The following is a 20,000-nucleotide window of genomic DNA, read 5'->3' as shown; positions in this document are numbered from 1 at the left end:
AGCAGGAACGCTAGCTGCAATGCACGCATGGAGCTAAACTTTTAAATACACACAGAATTTGTTTTCCTTCGTCTTTTCCCTTGGCTGAGAGCGAGCTGGCGCCAAGGGTCGCTAATTAAAACAGTAAACCGAGAAGACTTTTAGTTTTCATGAGCAAAATGCTGCTCCCCCCTCTCTCTTCCTCTCTTCCTCTCTTCCTCACTCCCTCGCTCCCTTGCTCCCGCCTGAGCACATTTATACTAGAGACTCAGCAATGGAAGCAAGCTGCAAGTAATCCAGACCACACATTCACTGTGTCAACATTTGTTTTCCCAGCAAATTCGCTGTGGTGTTTTATTTTGCAGCGCCATATGTCTTGGCTAAGACATCTGCTATGTGCTCGCTCACTGTATTGCAGAGCAATTTGGATGGTTGGATTGTTGTCATTGTTGTTGTTGTTGTTGTTGTTGTTGTTGTTGTTGTTGTTGTTGTTGTTTCTTTCTTTTACTGAATGTTTGTGGGTTTGTTTGGTTGTTTGTTAGTGTGGCTTTATCTGGGTGTATGCTTCCAAGAGTAGTGACATTTTCTGTCCATATGTCTCTTACTGCGTCTCTCTCTGTGGAGTGTAGCTTACTGTATTGACATTTTGTGCATGTGTGAGAAAGACACTCAAAGCTCCTTGCTAAATATTGTTCTATATCAACTGCCATTTGCAGCTCTCGCATCTGGTACAGGCGGTGTCTTATTTATCCTTTAAATCCTCTGGTGGTGTGCGGTGTGTGGCTTATACGGCACAGCTGAATCATGACAGTTTTTGCAGACTATGTTCTTGTTTTTCAATACTTGCTGCTCCAATTAAAATGTGTGTGCCGGTGTCTATGTATATGTGACAGTGGCTTTGTGTATGATTGTTTTTATATATTACTTGTGTGTGTGTGTGTGTGTGTGTGTGTGTGTGTGTGTGTGTGTGTGTGTGTGTGTGTGTGTGTGTGTGTGTGTGTGTGTGTGTGTGTGTGTGCGCGCGTGTATGTGTTTGTGTGTGTGCGCGTGCATGCGTGCACGTGCATGCGTACGTGCATGCGTGCGCGTGCGTGTGTGCGTGTGCATGCGTCTGTGCATGCTTGTGTGTTGCTTGCCCACTTGCATGTGTGCATGTAGGCTATGTGTGAGCGAACATGAATGTTTGTGTCTGCGTCTACAGCGTGTGTTTATTTATGCATGGGTGTGCGTTTGGCCCATATATCGCCTTTTGTGTTGTTCAGGCCCACCCGTTCTCGGCTGCTCTGTGGAACCCGATAAGGCATTCCTCCATCAGGGGATATTGCGAAGGGCTGGGTGTGTGCGGCCCGTAATGAATAGGACTTTAGACGTAATTGTGAATGAGCCGTCGTACTCAGCCACCTCCCCTGCTGTGTTGATATGGGCAGCCGGAGAAATCCCCAACTGCCTCACGCTGGCAATCTCGTCCCATTAACACACTTACATCTGTCTTTGCTTCGCATCTTCTCTTCTTTCCTCTCTTCACGTCTCCGCTGTTCTCTTTTCTTCTCTTCTCCTCTCCTCTCCTCTCCTATCCACTCCATCATTCTTGCCTCCTGTCCCTTCTGCATCTCTCTCTTCATATTTCATTTCTTCTCTCTGTCTTCGTCTCCCTTCTCTCCTCTATACGTTTCACTGCATAGTCTCTCCTCTCCTCTCCTCTCCTTTCCTCTCTTCTCCTCTCCTCTCCTCTCCTCTCCTCTCCTCTCCTCTCCTCTCCTCTCCTCTCCTCTCCTCTCCTCTCCTCACTGCCCTTGGTGAGTCACTGCCTTCAAGGTAGCTTTCTGAATGTTCTCCATTTTGAATGAGTTTTTGTCTTGCCATACAGTATAATGCAGGTATGGGAAAGGCTAAGAGGGAGGAGAGAGGAGATGCTCAAATGGAGTGAGTGAATGAACGAACGAATGAATGAATGAATGAATGAATGAATGAATGAATGAATGAATGAATGAACGAATGAACAAATGAATGAACACAGGTAGAAGGGGAGAAAAAAAAACCACACATTTTAGAGGATTACTGTATATGAAGCTTCCCTGTGATTCTTTGCGACTTTGATTTTTGTTCTTCTATATTCACGTCTTTCGTAATTATTTTGGCCCTGTCTCCTGCTCTCCCCATTCACATATTCGTATATGTGTCTGTTTCTGCTCTCGCACTCAATCGTCTCCCCGAACTGCTGTGCACATGTCGCCATGGAAACCTAAAGCTTAATTGGCTTATTAATTCCCACCTCAGCTGCCTCTGGTTACCGAGCGAGCGAGCGAGAGAGACAGAGAGAGAGAGAGAGAGAGAGAGAGAGAGAGAGAGAGAGAGAGAGAGAGAGAGAGACAGACAGACAGACAGAGAGACAGAGAGACAGAGAGAGACAGACAGACAGAGAGACAGACATAGGGACAGAGAGAACAAGAAAGAGAGAGAGAGAGAGAGAGAGAGAGAGAGAGAGAGAGAGAGAGAGAGAGAGAGAGAGAGAGAGAGAGAGAGAGAGAGAGAGAGAGAGAGAGAGAGAATGGGGATTGGTAGAGAGACAGCCAGAGAGAAGCCTTTAGTCTCATTAGTCATTGATTTTGAACAAACCTGAATCCAGTCAGCATAGCCATTATAGGGAAAGAAAACACGAAAGGCAGAATCGTAATGAAATGAAAGCATGTGCAAATGAGCAACTGAATGATTAATCAGTTGATGAAAGAATAAATGTCGCTGTAATGACAATTACGAAGAATGCCAATGAACACATGGGAGAAAGAAAGAAAAAAACAAACAAATCCTAACTGAACTGTATGACAGATGAAAGATAGATAGATGAAAAAATTAGTAGAGAGAAGAATTGACATGAAGAAAAGAAAATAGTTTGAAACAAACACATTGTTCTCCTAACAAGCCTTTTTTTTGCTCAGAGCAGCATTGACAGGGTGCATTTGCAGTCAGCCAAACAGAGGAGAACAGACTTAAAATGAGGAAGTGTGAGAGAGAGAGAGAGAGAGAGAGAGAGAGAGAGAGAGAGAGAGAGAGAGAGAGAGAGAGAGAGAGAGAGAGAGAGAGAGAGAGAGAATGAGTGAGTGAGTGAGTGAGTGAGTGAGTGAGTGAGTGAGTGAGTGAGTGAGTGAGTGAGTGAGTGAGTGAGTGAGTGAGTGAGTGAGTGAGTGAGTGAGTGAGTGAGTGAGTGAGTGAGTGAGTGAGTGAGTGAGTGAGTGTTTGCATCTGTGTGAGCATGTGTGTGTTCCAAAGAACCTTCACCCACCATCACCCCTTTATGACATCACATCCTGGAGGAAGATAGTGCAGAGAGCAGCAGCAGGAGCCATTACATGGCACTGGGAGAGGAGAGGAGAGGAGGAGGTGGATGTGGAGGTGGAGGTGAAGAGGAGAGGAGGAGGTGGAGAGAAGAGGAGTGAAGAGGACAGGAGAGCAGGGGAGAGGAGAGGAGGAGAGGGGAGATGAGGAGGTGGAGAGCAGGAGAGGGGAGAGGAGAGGAGGAGGTGGAAAGGAGAGCAGATGAGAGGAAAGAAAGAGGAGAATGGAGGAGGAATTAGTGGAGGGGTAGGAGGAGGAAGAGATGGGAAGGATCTTTATTATTTAGTCTGAAACCATTTCCCCCCAAAAAGCTCTCAGCCCACAGTCTGGCACCCTGGCTGGCCCACATTTAGCTCTCTATTGCACTGCAATCTGCAGCAGGCAGCAGAAAAGCAGCTTTTTACTATAGTGAAAGCCTGTGTCACTGCCGGAGGAACTTCCTACAGCTTCCTGTGTGTGTGTGTGTGTGTGTGTGTGTGTGTGTGTGTGTGTGTGTGTGTGTGTGTGTGTGTGTGTGTGTGTGTGTGTGTGTGTGTGTGTGTGTGTGTGTGTGCGTGTGTGCATGTGTGTGTGTGTGCGTGTGCGTGTGTGCGTGTTTGTGTGTGCATGTGCGTGAGTGTGAGCATGTGTGCTGTGCGTGAATGTGTGCCTGAGTGTGTCTGTGTGTGTGTGTGTGTGTGTGTGTGTGTGTGTGTGTGTGTGTGTGTGTGTGTGTGTGTGTGTGTGTGTGTGTGTGTGTGTGTGTGTGCGTGCGTGCGTGCGTGCGTGCATGTGTGCGTGCGCATGGGTTTTATATACTAACAGAGAACAAGCCTTTTTCCTACACCAGTTAAGCACTACAAGACTACTTCATTTCCACTGAAATCTGGAAAATTGTAAATAAACTTTGACTGTTTTGCCCAAGGGACTTGAGAGCTGGGTTTTTATGTCCCAATATGGGACTGATCTGAATGAAGAATGGTCCCCATTGCATGTCTTTTTTATTGTTTGCAATGTAACACTCCCTGCTGTTTAGTGTCTGTCATCGGTGGATTAAAGTTGGAGCTCAGACGTTATTTATGTAGGACTATACTGCAGCAAAAGAACACAAGCAATCAAAACTGAATTCACTGTAATTTCTGGAGGATTAACCCATTTTCTTTTGGAGCGACATATACGCTGCATGCAGGCTATTGAGATTTGAGTTTTTTTTATTAACAATTTGGTTATGTTAGAGCTGAATTAAGCTTAACACATTCTAATGCAAAATGAGGGTCCTGGCTTTTAAATGCAACTTATGTCATGATTTTATGTGCTTCGGAGGCTGAGACATTTAGGTTTTAATAAGCAGAGAGCACCTTTTCCCAATAAGGGCTTAGGCTAAAATGTGTTAACCCATTGACGCCTAAGGCACCTGCAAAAAAGGGTGCTGAATGCCTGAGCCCTTTTTAAGAAAAGCTGCCCTCAGCCTGTAAAAACCTAAATATCTTAACTTCTGAAGCACATAAAAATATGCACTAAGTTGCATGTAAACACTAAGACCCTCATCTTTCATTAGAATGTGTTCATTCATCTCAAACAAACAGAGATTTTTAATAAAGTTGTCTCAAATCTCATGTGCCTGAATGTTGCGTAATACAGCTCCAGGCGCCAGGGCCAATGTTGCTAAACGCATCATCAGGCATCAATGTGTTAAGGGAACAGATGTATTGAGGGGGCATCATATATTCTTAACTGCTGCCCGTGGTGTAATATGAAAACCAAAAAATGGAGGCCAGGGCATGGCTGATCCTATGTTGCTAGCCAAGTCACGCAGTGCATGGCAATCGAGTAGTCCAACAGGCGACAGCTGCTCAGACATTATAAGGGATTGTGCTTGGATTATTAGATGTCGGTGATTTCCAGGGGCTTTCCTTAATTGCAATGGTCTAGTTTTGCGAAAATACAAAACAATATAATGTTGTCCCATTTCTCAAGTTAGCCCCTTCATACAGAGCCTCTCTTATAACATAATTGTCACCAAAATTGTGATGATCAAGGCTTAATGCTATCTGTAATGTCACACCAAAGTTGTTATTATGCACAAAGAGGCTTCAAGGCTGCTTACTGCAATTGTATTGACAATGATAATATGAATCCACTGACGTCTACATTGTCTAGAGGTTAGTGTATGAATCATATGATTGGTTCAAGTTACCCAATGTATATACTGTAGAGATATCCTGGCTTTTCAGTGTGAGGCAATGTGTCCACCCAAAGTAGTCTGTATGTTACCTTGTGTGTTTGTCATGTATAGGCTACCTGGGGCATAACTGTCAACTACAAAAACTACAACTACAACTACAGCTAGAAAAATATAAATATAAATACAAAATATGGTTTTGTCAAAATCAAATTTGGACACAAATAATCTGCTACTATAAAAAACAGGTAAAGCAAGGCAACATTCAAACTTCCAGAAAAATCTCTATCGTTTACTTTTTTATGTTTAGCCATGAGGCCTATTGGCTAACTCTGGGTTTAATTAATTAATTATTTTTCTCTTTTCTATTCTTTCTTTTTTTCCCCCTCAGTGGCATTAGCCTGCTTGGTAGGAGCATTATGTAAACAAGCCATTATATATCGGTGTGAGATCATAACTGTCTCTAATGAGTCCTGCGGGACCTGTTCTGTACAAATAGCTGCACAATAAGGCAGTGTTGGTGGGAATTTAGGTCACTTCTTTGTATTGTGTGGGACCTGGTATGTGGGTGGGCTGCCTGGGTCTACGTAGAGGCCCTGTGTGAGAGAGGTGCAGTGTATCAAGAGGGAAACCCTGTGTGTGTGTGTGTGTGTGTGTGTGTGTGTGTGTGTGTGTGTGTGTGTGTGTGTGTGTGTGTGTGTGTGTGTGTGTGTGTGTGTGTGTGTGTGTGTGTGTGTGTGTGTGTGTGTGTGTGTGTGGTGTGTGTGTGTGGTGTGTGTGTGTGTGTGTGTGTGTGTGTGTACGTGCGTGCGTGCGTGCGTGCGTGCGTGCGTGTGTGTGCGTGCGTGCACGCGCGTGTGTGTGTGTGTGTGTGTGTGGCATGCCCACCTCCTTACCCTGGGCCACTGACAGCTTTTGCTGGGCCCAGGACAAAGTCCTCTGAAAGGGCCCCCACCCCCCCAATCCAATACATACAATGTAATGAAAACCTAATTTTGGGCCCCCTGTCTCCCTGGGCCCGGGACAACTGACCCCTCTGTCCCACCCCCTGTTGGCTTCCCTGTCCTTACCCATATTTGCTGTGCCATCATAGCCCTCTTAGCCCAACATGGCAAACAAGCTGCTCACAGAGAACACAAAGAGCTGAGTGAGTGAACTCCTCATCCATAGCTACCCCCTCCTCCATCACGTAAGCAACAGTCTTCTGTTTGTCCTTCCTGTTTACATTCAGACTGCGTTAGCAATTTGTACAGTACAGCACAGGCATCACTTGTGTATGTTTTACACTGCATCCCACTGTGCAGTGGCTGTTGGCAATTAGCATTGGGGTGGGGGGAGGTAGCTATTTCGTTTGCTGAATAGGCAAGTTGGGTGGGAGAGAATTAGAGAGAGAGAGAGAGAGAGAGAGAGAGAGAGAGAGAGAGAGAGAGAGAGAGAGCGAGAGTGAGAGGGAGAGAGAGAGAGAGAGAGAAGAGATAAGCAGTGCTGGTGCAGAGCTATTTCATTTGTTTTAATTTATTTGTCCTTTCCTTTTATGTTTTTTTTGAAAGTATGTTGAACTGCAAATGGAATTTGGCATGGAAATACACTTGCTTTACCCCACTTGGTCCCGCCTTGCGCTACAGCTGCTGTTTGCAACGTCCCCTTGAGCATCCTATGTGGTGTGTGGTTTGGCTTCAGGGAAGGGTTGTGGGGGCTGGCAAGGATGTGGGGAGGAGGTCTGGGGTCTGGGTGTATGCAGGGGTTTGCATAGGGGGTGGGTTATGTTGGGATTATGATGGAGTCTTTTGGGGGCAATTTAAAGGGTTAGGCTGGGCTGTAGATTAGGGGTTTAGAATTAGGGTGGATCCATGGTTGGGTGGGCTAAGGGGCGTAGCAACAAATTTTGGTCCCTATGTACAATCAGCTCTAATGGGCCCCTAAGGCATATTTTCATAAATCGTGTGTGGGCCCCCTATATACATGGGGCCCTGGTGACTCCCTGGCTGGGCTAAGTTCAGTATATGGGTTGGGTTGGGGTCGGCTGGGGTTAGAGGTTGGGTGTGGTGGTTGCTGCGCTGGCCAGGGTCCTGAAAAGGCAGGAGCTGTCCATGGTGCTACCGATCGCTCTCCTGCAGGTTAAACAGGTGAAAGATACAGCATGTAAAGAATTTGTGTTTGCATTCAAAGGCTCTTGCTAGCTGCATCTGAACTACGGAAAAACTAGATGATGGATTCCCTTGAACGTTTGCATAGCTTCCATGGTCTGCCACTGTTTTTCTTTCTTTTTCTTTCATTCGCTCTTTCTTTCTTTCTGTTTTTCTTTCCTTTCTCTGTGCATCCTCCCCTGCTTTTCTCTCGCGTCGCCTCTTTCGTCTGTTGTGTGTTGTCCACCTTGGCCAGCTACCACTTGTGGTGATGTAACTCACCTCATCCCACACTTATTTTTTTCCAAAACAATCTCCTTTAAGAAAGCCAGATGAATAAATACCACTAGTTACATGCATAACACTCCACTCAACTCAGGTTTGCCCTTGAGTGTGTGCATGCACAAATACACGCGCACTCTCTCTCTCTCTCTCTCTCTCTCTCTCTCTCTCTCTCTCTCTCTCTCTCTCTCTCTCTCTCTCTCTCTCTCTCTCTCTCTCTCTCGTACAAGCCATGACACCACAATCACAAACCCCAAGATCACCCTCTCACGAAAAAGTCAATTGAAATCATAATGGCTACCACCGGCCGGCCGTGTTACCAACGTATCATTCCCGTAATCACCTAAACTGTTTTTAATCATGAAGGGAGAGAAGCTCCGCTGCACGCCCACACTTAGCCTTGCCCTCTTCCACCACCTCTCGATCTCTTTCTTACTCTCCTTCTTTTCTCTCAACTCTTTCACTTTCTCTCTTCATAACAGACGCACGCACGCACGCACGCACACACACACACACACACACACACACACACACACACACACACACACACACACACACACACACACACACACACACACACACACACACACACACACACACACACACACACACACACACACACACACACACTGCCCTTATCTCTGACTATGTGTCCCTCTTACACTAAACCTCTTTTACTCTCTCTTTCTTTCACTCTCTGTCTCTGGCACTTACTCATATTACCCATGCTCACACACAGACACACACACAGACATGCAGCACGCAGCACGCACGCACGCACGCATACACGCACGCAGGCATTCACACACACACACACACACACACACACACACACACACACACACACACACACACACACACACACACACACACACACACACACACACACATACACACACACACACACACACACACACACACACACACACACACACACAGTCTCTTTCATTATCGTTCTTCCCCTCTCTTTTTCTGCCCCTCTTTCTCTCTTTCTCTCTTTCTCTCTCTCTCTCTCTCTCTCTCTCTCTCTCTCTCTCTCTCTCTCTCTCTCTCTCTCTCTCTCTCTCTCCGATTCTTTCTCCCTCTCTCCCTGTGATTCTCTCTGATGTCCCCCACACATGAATTAGACAGAGGGAGGCCGGCGAGTGTGGCAAGCATCCGCTGTTGGTTTAAGCCCTGAGGGTTTCTATTTTTGGGGGGGCTGCGCCTTTAGAGAGAGAGTTGATACAGTACTTTGTGGTCGTGGGGTTTGGACGAGCTGCACAGAACCTCAGCCTCCACTTCCAGCCGGAGTGGCAGAGCAGCGCAGTGTAGCGCAGCACAGCGCAGTGCAGGGCCGGCTGTTATTTTTGGCATTGAAGCGGTCCCCCTCTTCTCTTCTCCTCTCTTCGCTTCGTTTTTCTTCTCTATCTTCTCTTCTCCTTTTCTTTTCTTTTCTTTTCTTTTCTTTTCTTTTCTTTTCTTTTCTTTTCTTTTCTTTTCTCTTCTCTTCTCTTCTCTTCTCTTCTCTTCTCTTCTCTTCTCTTCTCTTCTCTTTTTTCTTCCCTTACGATTATTTTCTCTTCTCTTCTCTTCTCTTCTCTTCTCTTCTCTTCTCTTCTCTTCTCTTCTCTTCTCTTTTTCTTTTCTTTTCTTTTCTTTTCTTTTCTTTTCTTTTCTTTTCTCTTCTCTTCTCTTCTCTTCTCTTCTCTTCTCTTCTCTTCTCTTCTCTTCTCTTCTAACCCAGCCCTTATTGACCACCTGTATGTAGGCTACATGTATCCCATGCTGTCCCACTGGGGTATACTGCAGTGGCGGCTGGTAGTCTGTCAAACAGGGGAGGCTGTTCAATTACAATATGTCCAAAACGCAAAAATAAAGGTGGGGGGGGGATTTTGACACACATCTTACATTGGTCCTGAGCCACATATGGCCTCACACACTAAAGGACTCTTGTTGAAACAAATTTGTTAATCATTAATCATTATCCCCCTTGTAGCCTATTCATAGGGAAATGTTTTTATTATTATTATTATTATTATTATTATTATCATTAGGCCTACCTCCGCCACATAATGATGTGATTTAGTTTGCCTTCGTTGTCTTTGTTCATCACTGGGTGCACGGCTTAATTTACCACTAGAGGTCGCAAAATCTTTAATTATTTACCAGACATTGCCAACACAGTAGGAAACAAGGACTCGCCACTCACGGGACTTGGCAGTTAACCAGTTGATAAGACACCACGAAAGCTCAAAAGAAACGGTTGTTCTTCCCTACCTTTTTCACCAATTCAATATTAGGCAGTGCTCTGCTCTGCTCCTTGATATTCATTTTCTCCTCATAAGGACGACTGGAATTCGCCAGAATTTAATCCACAATGCTTGGCATTTTGCATAGCTCTAGCTTTCTTGCAAGCTAGCCCTAACGAAAAGTAGGCAACTTCAACTTTTGAATTGGGAGATTAAAAAGGATAAGGACATGCCACTATTAAGACTTTATTCGCAACACTAGTGTCACTAGGTTTACAAGAATATGTACACAAAACTGGAGTACACCGCAATGAATAGCTTCCCCACTGGTTACCACGACGAAACTTCTCAGTCAAATTAATAACATATCCGCATTTCGAAATGAAATCAACTACTGTAGCCTACTGACACGGGGTTCACCCAATCACAAGTCGGAGCTCCAGTCTCCGGTCCCTCCCCCCTCCTCTCTCTTCTCCATTCACTCCCAGTGAGGCTCAGTCTCAAAATCAAAAAAATTTCACGGCAATAGCCAATGACCGTTTAGCATTTTGCCATTGAAAAATCGTACAATGCCACATGCCATTGAAGTCCATTGAGACTCGACTCGCTTGCGTTGTCATGAGCGGAAAAAAAAACTCGTGCGAGCCTCGGGATCTTATAACAGATTGGTTTCATCTCTAAGTTGAGCACATGCATTTTCTATGGAGCTGGGTCTGAAATAGCAATGTTATTAAGTTGTGTAAAGCATTAGTTTACATACTATTCTCCGTGATTTTGGACAGGAGGCGGCGCCTCCCTTGTACTCAAAGAGGAATCGCCTCTGGTATACTGTAATCGTACGCCTGGAACATCAAACAAGAAGGGCGGTTATAACAGGCTCTACTTCCCATGTCTGGAAATTATTTCCTTTGCAGGGATTGGCCACAGCTGTAAGGGTTCTTATGTGTGTGTGTGTGTGTTTTTATTTTTTATTTTTAAAGAATGTCTGTACAGACAGAGAGTGTCATGACTACAGAGAGCTCAGATGAGAGAGGTGGCCCTTTGCTGTCTACGCTTCACGTCCAACTCGTTTGAGGGAACTGTCACAGGCGTTCATTAATCCACCATGAGATGGCTTTGTGTGCGTGACACACCTGACAGTGCGTTGTTATGACGAGACTGATGATGAGCTGCAGCAAGATTTCCCTTGCAAACAGAGATGCAGTGAAACAAGGACGTGTGAGTGAAAACGGATTCTGTATGCACTTTGTACGTCTGTCTCTCAGCAACGCTGCTGCTGCTTTTGCAGTAAGAACCAGCCAAACCAGCAAAACCAGCCAAACAGTAGCTCCAACTTCAATACGGACGGGAAAGTCTGGGAAACTTCTCAGCAGCTCGCCTCCGAGTAGCAGCGGTAGTGTGGTCAAACATGCCCACCACCTCCCACCATTTAAAGCCTGCTGTTCCACTGGTTTTCTATTCTTTGAAATCTTGTGCAGCCAAGTGTGCACCACATACAGCTTTGCACACATATTTGCATGTTTGCGAGCAGGCACACATCACACATGTATGTGATTGCACACATTGCATGACATATGCACACACACACACACACACACACACACACACACACACACACACACACACACACACACACACACACACACACACACACACACACACACACACACACACACACACACACACACACACACACACACACACAGAGCTAAAGTAGCCTAGCTGCCGTTAAAAAAAATTAAAGTCTATTAATAATAGACTGGACGAAATCACTGGCGTTCAATACTTAATCGTTTCAGGGCTGTGCATTTGTGTTTTTTATCACCACAGATGTTTCCGAACACTAATATGTAAACTTGTAATTAAAAGTGTTAATTTCTGATGGGAAATCATAGTCGTAAATGAGCAATGTGAACCCTGGCTTTTTAGACATGTTTTTCGAAGGAGTGACTGTCGAGTAGCCTAGAAATCTAGACGCCCCTAGTGGCCGCAAAATGAATTTGCTCCCGGGGGCACAGCTTTGCTGTAGGGGTTTTTGGCGCGGCCAGGCTAACTGTCGAGAGTAATTAATAATACATTTCCTGAGGCTGTTTAACACAAATGGAGCATTTATTTGCAGTTAATGTAGCACAATGAATGTTAAATCTGACCTGTCAACGTCTTTTGCACATTATTAAGGTTTGCGTAATTATTGCCAGGCAGTGATTGTTCTTGTTTTCCTCTTCATCATACAAATAAATCTATTTTTTCATACAAATAAATCTTTTTTTTTTTTCTCTCTGCACACTGTTTTCTTTTTCGCTCAGCTTGAGTCTCCCTTGGTCTTTTCACAGTGCTTTCCAGAACACACACACGTACACATACACACACACACACACAAATACACACGTACGCACACGCAAGCACGCACACACGCACACACACACACACACACACACACACACACACACACACACACACACACACACACACTCACAGACATACAGTCATTAGCAGCACATGGTCTGCTCCTGTGTAAGCGATGTCATGATGCTCACTGTCTGCCCTGTCTCCATCCCACAGTGAACTCATCCTGTCCAACATCGATGTGGGCGCGTCCGGCATCTGGGAGTGTCATGTGACCAGTTCCCGTGGCAACAGCTCGCGGCACATGGAGATCGTGGTCCTGGAGACATCTGCGCCGTACTGCGCCGCGGAGAGAGTCACGGGCAACAAGGGGGACTTCAGGTACTGAACAGTGACAAACAGCATGGAGTGACGGCCAGTGTTGAATGCCAATACAAAACCACTTGATCCCTTGGAAAGTCTGCTGTGAAGTATAATGAGAATGCTGGGAGTATGAATGGTCTAAAGCAGGGGTGTCAAACTGGGGTGCGTGCACCCCTGGGGGTGCGTGGCTTGCCCTTAGGGGGTGCGCGAGCTGAATAGAGCAATGGTGGATATGTGTGTTTTATATCTAGCATTAATGAATATTAATTTGTTTTTAATTGCATGGTGAATTGTATGCTGGAAGGGTCCATCTGAAGTGCAGTTTAACTCATTGACTATTGGAAAAGAGGATTCCCCAAAACGACTGTGCATAATGTGCAGTGAATCCGCAGTAAATCCATGCTTGCGTGGCCATCAGCACACCATAAATTCGCTTGGGGGGTGCGCGAACCACATTAAAATGTACAAGGGGGTGCGCAGGGGAAAAAGTTTGGGAACCACTGGTCTAAAGAATGTGGACGGCCGTAGAATTTGATAGAGTTTCATAATGCCATGGATGGGCAGTCATGGGTAAGCGGTTAGGGCGTCAGACTTGTAGCTCAAAGGTTGCTGGTTCGACTGCTGACCCGGTTGGTGGGGGGAGTAATTAACCAGTGCTCTTCCCAATCCTCCTCCATGACTGAGGTACCCTGAGCATGGTATATCGTCCCATCACACTGTTGCCTTTCGGGCGCCATTGGGCGCTGCCAGGTGAGGCATAAATGCAATTTTGTTGTGTGCAGTGTGCAGTGAACACTTGTGTGCTATGGAGTGCTGTGTCAAAATGACAATGGGATTACTTTTTTGCGCATAGGCAGTTGAAAGAAATGGTAAAGTTCTCCATTTACAGTAATGTACAGTACGGTATGGCGCTTGTAGCTCACTTGTTGATTGAGGCTGATGATGTCACATGATTATGTCAATACAATCGAGTCACTGACATCCTCACATATGTCCTGCAGATGGTTTGTGCACCTTCTATCGCAAAAACATATTAAAATGGAAAAGAATATTGTGATGGACTACATGCACGTATACTAAAACCTTGTATGGTTCAATGTATGCAGAATGTGTAAAAACATTGACCATCGTGGGATTCTTGGTTGAAACGTGACAGAATAAAACATTGTATTTTTTCATGGTATTGACAGCCTGGATAGAGCAGTATTGAAATCTGAGAGTTGGGCTATCATAAACAAAATCAATACAGGGAATAAAAAAAATCAGGTATCACAAAGTAATAATCTCATAATCCTCAACTGTATGGCTTGCATGATGGACATGATTTTAACGGGTCAGAATGTGCAATACAATAACCAATAAATAAGAAATAAGCCGTGTATGACAAAGTCAACTCATCAATCCAGACGTATTCATCTTCTGGTGTCTGCCGATACTGAAAAACACTGACACAGTTCATTACAGATTGAAAATGTGCTGCAAGTGAGGCGTGGCAGGCCTTTGAGCTAACGTTAGTAGCTTTTGATTGAAGAGACGTTTTTTTGACAGAACAAGCCTTTGTGAACATGAAAGGCAAACGAGTAACTGCAACCCCGATACTGGTGTGTGCGTGCGTGCGTGTATGTTTGTGTGTGCGCGCGCGCGCGTGTGTGTGTGTGCGCGCGCGCGAGAGTGTATACGTGTGTCTGTAGTTCATTTTCTCTGGGAATGGAAGCAACTTTGTGTCTGTGGCAGTAGTCGTGTTTCAGCCGCCCCATTGAAACTAATGAGCTGAAACCAGGAAGTGAGGATGCATAAGGCCAGTGCTGTCTGCTGGCCAGGCTTGTTATGGTTATTATTGTGAGGTTGTTACTCCCTTTCTGTTGGCGTTGTTGTGCTTTTTGTTGTTTGTCTATCATCGTTGCCGCTGTTGTTGTTATCGGGTGTGACTGTACAGTCTTAATTCCTCAGTACCTCCAGCCTAATCACTAGTGTGTAGAATGAGCCTTGCAGATGCGTGTGTGTGTGTGTGTGTGTATGTGTTGGTGTGTGTGCGTGCATGTGTGCGTGTGCGTGTGTGTGTGCGTGTGCGCGCGTGCGTGTGGGTGTGTTGCGCCTCGCCTCCTGCAAATGTAATGGCCTGGAAAATGAGATGCGCTTTTTGTCTGTAGAGGAAATTAGTGCCATATATTGTTTAAGTGGCCACTGTGTCGGAATGACAAAGGAAGAAAGCAAAGGAAGATGCTTTTTCTCTTCCGGCCGTTGTATGTTTGTGAGCGTGTCTGCTGGCTGTTTTTTTTCTGCAGGCCTGTGTGTGTATGTGAGTGTGTGTGTGTGTGTGTGTGTGTGTGTGTGTGTGTGTGTGTGTGTGTGTGTGTGTGTGTGTGTGTGTGTGTGTGTGTGTGGTGTGTGTGTGTGTGTGTGTGTGTGTGTGTGTGTATGTGTGCGTGCGTGTGTGTGTGTGTGTGTGTGTGTATGTGTGCGTGCGTGCGTGTGTGTATGTGTGTGCGCGCACGTCTGTGTGTGTGTGTGTGTGCGTGTGCATGCGTGCGTGTGTTTACTGTGTGTATTTTCAAGGGAGTAGTTTGGAAAGTATTTGTGGTACTTGAGCTGACTCAATGCCTCTACGTTTTACTTTCTGCTTCCTTTTTTCTTGTGCGCTCCATCTCTCACTTTCTCTCGCTTTTTGTTTTGATGTTTCTGTTTTATGTTTTGAGACTTTTTCAGTTTCTGTTGGTGTGTTTTTTTTTCCCTCCTGAAGTTTTCTGAAGATTTGTCTTTCTGTCTTTTGTTGTGAATTTATTTGTTTTTATAACTGTGTGTGTGCGTGTGTGTGTGCGTGCATGTGTGCGTGTGTATTCGCACATATGGTTTTATTTGTCCTTGCGCATTTGTGTGTCTTCATACCTGTACTACATACAGTATACTATATATGTGGAGCATATGTCTAGCAGCTTCCACAGAAAACAGCAGGTAGTCCAGAATAATAACGTGGCCTAAACTTTTCTAGTATACTGTTCTGAGGTACCCATCAAGGATGTTAATAAATAGCGTCAACAACTACAAGATTTTCGTCACAGTTAATGTTTTTTTCTTTATAACCTATAAGTAATATTTCTTTATAACCTATAAGAAAATGATCATTCAATCATTGTGTTCATAGTAATCATAGTTTCTGAATGATGTCAAGACATTGGTAGAGGATTTTGAACAAACAAGTAGACCTCGGATAGCCCTCTGTAGCCCTCGGGAGGGCCTTGGTAGCCCTTGGCAGCCCTCAGACCCAGAAAGGTTGGGGACCCCTACTCTATAGTATATTGCTAGTGTCCAAAGAGGTAGTGGAAGTAACATACATTGTACACAATCCAATGAGGTAGAGAGTGTTATGTCCAATGTATACTGTATGTCTCTCTAACCAGGTGGCCGAAAACCCTGGCTGGCATCCTAGCTTTCCTGCCTTGTCCGGGCCCCATCCGGGCCCCCACCTCCCCTGCCTCGGGTGTCACGCCCCTGAAGAAGAAGGCGTGGCGCCGCTGTGACCGGTCAGGCCGCTGGGCAGAAGAGGACTACACCCAGTGCCCATACGCCAGTGAAGTCACCCGTGCACTACACCAGCTCACCCAGGCAAGTAAACAGTTTGCTACTGCAGTACATTTTTAACAAGAGGAACATTTTAATTAATAATGAACTTTACATTTCATTTAAAGAAAATATGTTTGGCCCTGCTGTGGCTGTAACGGTAGGGCACTGGGCTGCTACACCGGTGACCCGGGTTTGATTCCAGCTTGGGTCTTATGCAGTGCCTGCCCCACATCTCTCTCTCCACATTCTTTTCCTGTGACCCCTTCACTGTCCTACTGTAAAAAAGGGAGTCATAAAGAAAATATTTTTAATGTAAAATGCTAATGTTTAGTTGTTTCAACAGTAAACCAACCTAATAGGGCATTGCCCTAAAAAGACCTTCATTCTTAATAATGTGTTTATTTAAAGACTATGCTTAACACTGTGTGTGTCATGTGACCATTTCCCCTCTCAGATGTCTGTTAACACCAGCAATGCCGTGACTCTGGCGCAGCAGTTGGCCTCCTTCACCAGCAGGGCGGCGCACTTCGGCGACGTGATGGACGTGATCTATGTGACACACCTGGTGGAGAGGATTACGCGCCTGGTGGGAAAGATTGGGGAGGTGGGTTACAAATGTGAATAAGAGAACGAATACAAACATGAATGTGAATATGAATGTGAATACTTAAATATCCTCAAAAATTGTCTTCAAACCAGCATAAAAAAACACACTGTAAACAAACACATCCAAAGACTGCATTATTAAAAAAAAAGAATATAAACACCTAACATTTCAACTGGTTGATCAGGAGGAGGATGCATGTGGTAACAAAATAATACTCCCTTGTTATTTTCCTCAACCTGGAAATAATTCATCCATGATTGTGTCAGCGCTTCATTAACTGACAAGGTAAAATACATGAATTGCTTAATTTGCTTTGCCGCCCATCATTGGTGATAACCACATAATAATACAGTACACTGGGAAGTGTCGACCTGTGTTGTTTTCAAATGAGTTTCCCCATTACATGAAGTCATCACTGGAATGCCAGAATTAAGTAGACAGTCCTCATCAATTTAATGAGTTGAATAATTGTGGCTGACAGAAGCAAGCTAATTTGCTTTTTTGTGCAGACTTCTTTGTACAGTGTTTTCCCTTACAAATTAGACTGATTTAGATAACAGGATACATCTATTTAGAGCAAATGAGGACAATGACAAAACAACTGCATAATGTGCATAATTAATGTTTAAAATAATGTTTACAATATAGACTGTGTAGTACTGTATGTAAAGCGGGTTAGACTTTTTGGCTGTAATTAGAGCTGGACGGTATACCGTTAAAAAACCGTGATCTCGGTTTCACCTACACAAGGTTCTCTTTTTGATGAGAGACGGTTTTGTTGTTGTTGTTGTTGTTGTTCATACTAGGCTATGTGCGTGAACTTCATACTTCGTGTCACACTTCATTTCAACTCTGCTTCGTGTCACACTTTATTTCTTTATTTCTGTTGCTTTTCTACTAGGAAATGTCAACACAATTTAAGATGTTGATTGAAGCAATAATTGGCTAATCGCGCTAAAGAAGCTGGTGAGAGTGAAGCATAGCCTAATGAAGAACCCACATGGCATGGATGAATCATGATGAACATTTAGCTTACATTTGATCTCACAAAGTTAAATAAAAGGCTATTCTAATAGGCTACAACAGTTCTCAGATTCTTAACTGTATTTAATTACCATCCCAACTGTGTGTGCAGGACTGCTGTTAAGGCTGCTTATGAGTTTTGCCATTGAGGCTAATTTAGCCTAGCTTACAAAATGTAATGGGCAGACAAGATACATTGCTGTTTTAAATGATTTGGGAGCAAAATAGGAGTGAAATACATCGCCATATGACACAAACTACCTGACAAAATACCTTCTACGTTATATTTTTCCTTTAATTCAAAGACATTATTCACACAATGTCAAGTAAATCCGTTTGTTTTCGTGTCTCTTCAGTCTGTTTCGTTTCTGTCCCACTGTGTTTACTCGCTAGTCAAGCATTGCGCAAGCGCAACATGCGGTCCTAGTGATCAATGTTGCCAGGTGTACAACGAGAACTAAGCAATTGGTGTTGCCAGGTGTAGAACAAGAAATATGCCGTTTTGGTCTGTCTTGGGGGAAAAAAGCCAAAAACAGCTGCTTATAATAATTTATTAACCCTTTTTCCTTGAAAGGGAACTTATAGTGTTGGGTAGGGAAATATAAACTATAAATTATAAAAATATTATTGAAATGAAAAAGTGATAAAATAGAAATGGAGATTAATTTAAATTCATGATTTCATCTCATTTTTAAATTAAATTTCAGTTTTTTTCGTCCGAAAGATCAAGATTTGGGGGGGAAATCGCCGCTTATCAAAAAACCGTGCAGAAAACCGTGATGTCAATTTTCATCAAGACAACCGTGATGCTCATTTTTTCCAAAAACGCCCAGCCCTAGCTGTAATAATCAAAGAGTTTGCCACTGTGCCAGTCTTCTGAGCTCATAGGAAATGTATTGGACTATGTCTTGAATCTTTCTACTCAAGTCAGTCTATGATGAGGGCAGACGTCCACTGTACAGAAGAAAAAAAAACCCTTCCACAATTTTTTTTTTCGAGCCAATTCAATGGCCCAGATAATCATTATTACCACACCCATTCAGCTAGGTTGATGATGTGCTAATTAACCCATTTTTTTCCTGGAGTGACATATACGCTGCATTCAGGTTCTTGAGATTTGAGCCGTTTCATTAAAAATGTGGGTATGTTAGAGCTGACTGAATACATTCTAGTGCAAAATGAAGGTTCTAGCTTTTAAATGGAACTTACTTCATGTTTTTATGTGCTTCGGAAGCTGAGATATTAAGGTATAGGGAGAGGGCATCTTTTCCCAAAAGCGATGTAGGCTAAAATGGGTTAAAGAAATCACCTGTTTTAAGAGCACTGGCAGAATAAAAAAAATCTGGCAGAACATTTACTTTCTCAATCCACTTTGTCCACAAGTGTTTAGAGACCAGCTCAGCAAACGTGTCAACTTGTCAACTAGTCATTCCTTCCAGTGCAGATGTGCTGCTCGCCTGGAGCCACCAGTGAGCTCATTACAAACGTAATTGTCACCGACACCCCCCCAAATGTGAATTACACACATTCATAAAAGAAACAAGCAGACGTCGTAATTGAATTAAACGCTCAAGAGAAAGACGACCTGGCTCGCCTGAACCTGTAGCAGCTGGAACGAGCTGGACATTCGGCATGACTAATGTTGTCACGTGCGTCACGTGGATCGGAAAAAAGGGAACAGAGAAGACGAGCAGAAAGAAGAGAGAGAGAAAGCGAGAGAATTAAAATGGCATCGGTAGCCCCAGGGCTGCGGAGGTGCCGTGTTGTCACACGGAGATGTTTTTGTGTTCTCCGCTGACCCGTGCTAATGAATCAGAGGAAGGCTCTGGATCACTTTGCTGCGGAGTGGATGTACCGTAGTGATGTGGGATTACGCATGCACGTGTGCAGACATGCATACATGTGTGTGCGCACACACACACACTCAGACACACACACATAGACAGTGTGCGCATGCACAGTCACCATATACCACACACACACACGTG

The 20,000-nt window shown here is 44.4% G+C and overlaps 1 protein-coding gene across 1 annotated transcript in view; it reads left to right on the top strand.

Moving 5' to 3' along the window:
* The window catches only part of LOC134442889 (adhesion G protein-coupled receptor A3-like), a 313,923-nt gene that overhangs the window by 113,035 nt on the left and 180,888 nt on the right, over window positions 1-20,000 (top strand). Inside the window, exons 8-10 of the mRNA XM_063192854.1 lie at window positions 12,675-12,839; window positions 16,220-16,424; window positions 16,837-16,986. Coding sequence (XP_063048924.1) covers window positions 12,675-12,839; window positions 16,220-16,424; window positions 16,837-16,986 — 520 coding nt within the window. The remainder of the gene's footprint in view (window positions 1-12,674; window positions 12,840-16,219; window positions 16,425-16,836; window positions 16,987-20,000) is intronic.

This window comes from Engraulis encrasicolus, unplaced genomic scaffold (genome assembly GCF_034702125.1).
Source record: "Engraulis encrasicolus isolate BLACKSEA-1 unplaced genomic scaffold, IST_EnEncr_1.0 scaffold_25_np1212, whole genome shotgun sequence".
NCBI lineage: Eukaryota > Metazoa > Chordata > Actinopteri > Clupeiformes > Engraulidae > Engraulis > Engraulis encrasicolus.
The sequence above is the reverse complement of the archived record's forward strand: the minus strand, read 5'-3'. Positions and strand labels throughout refer to the sequence as shown.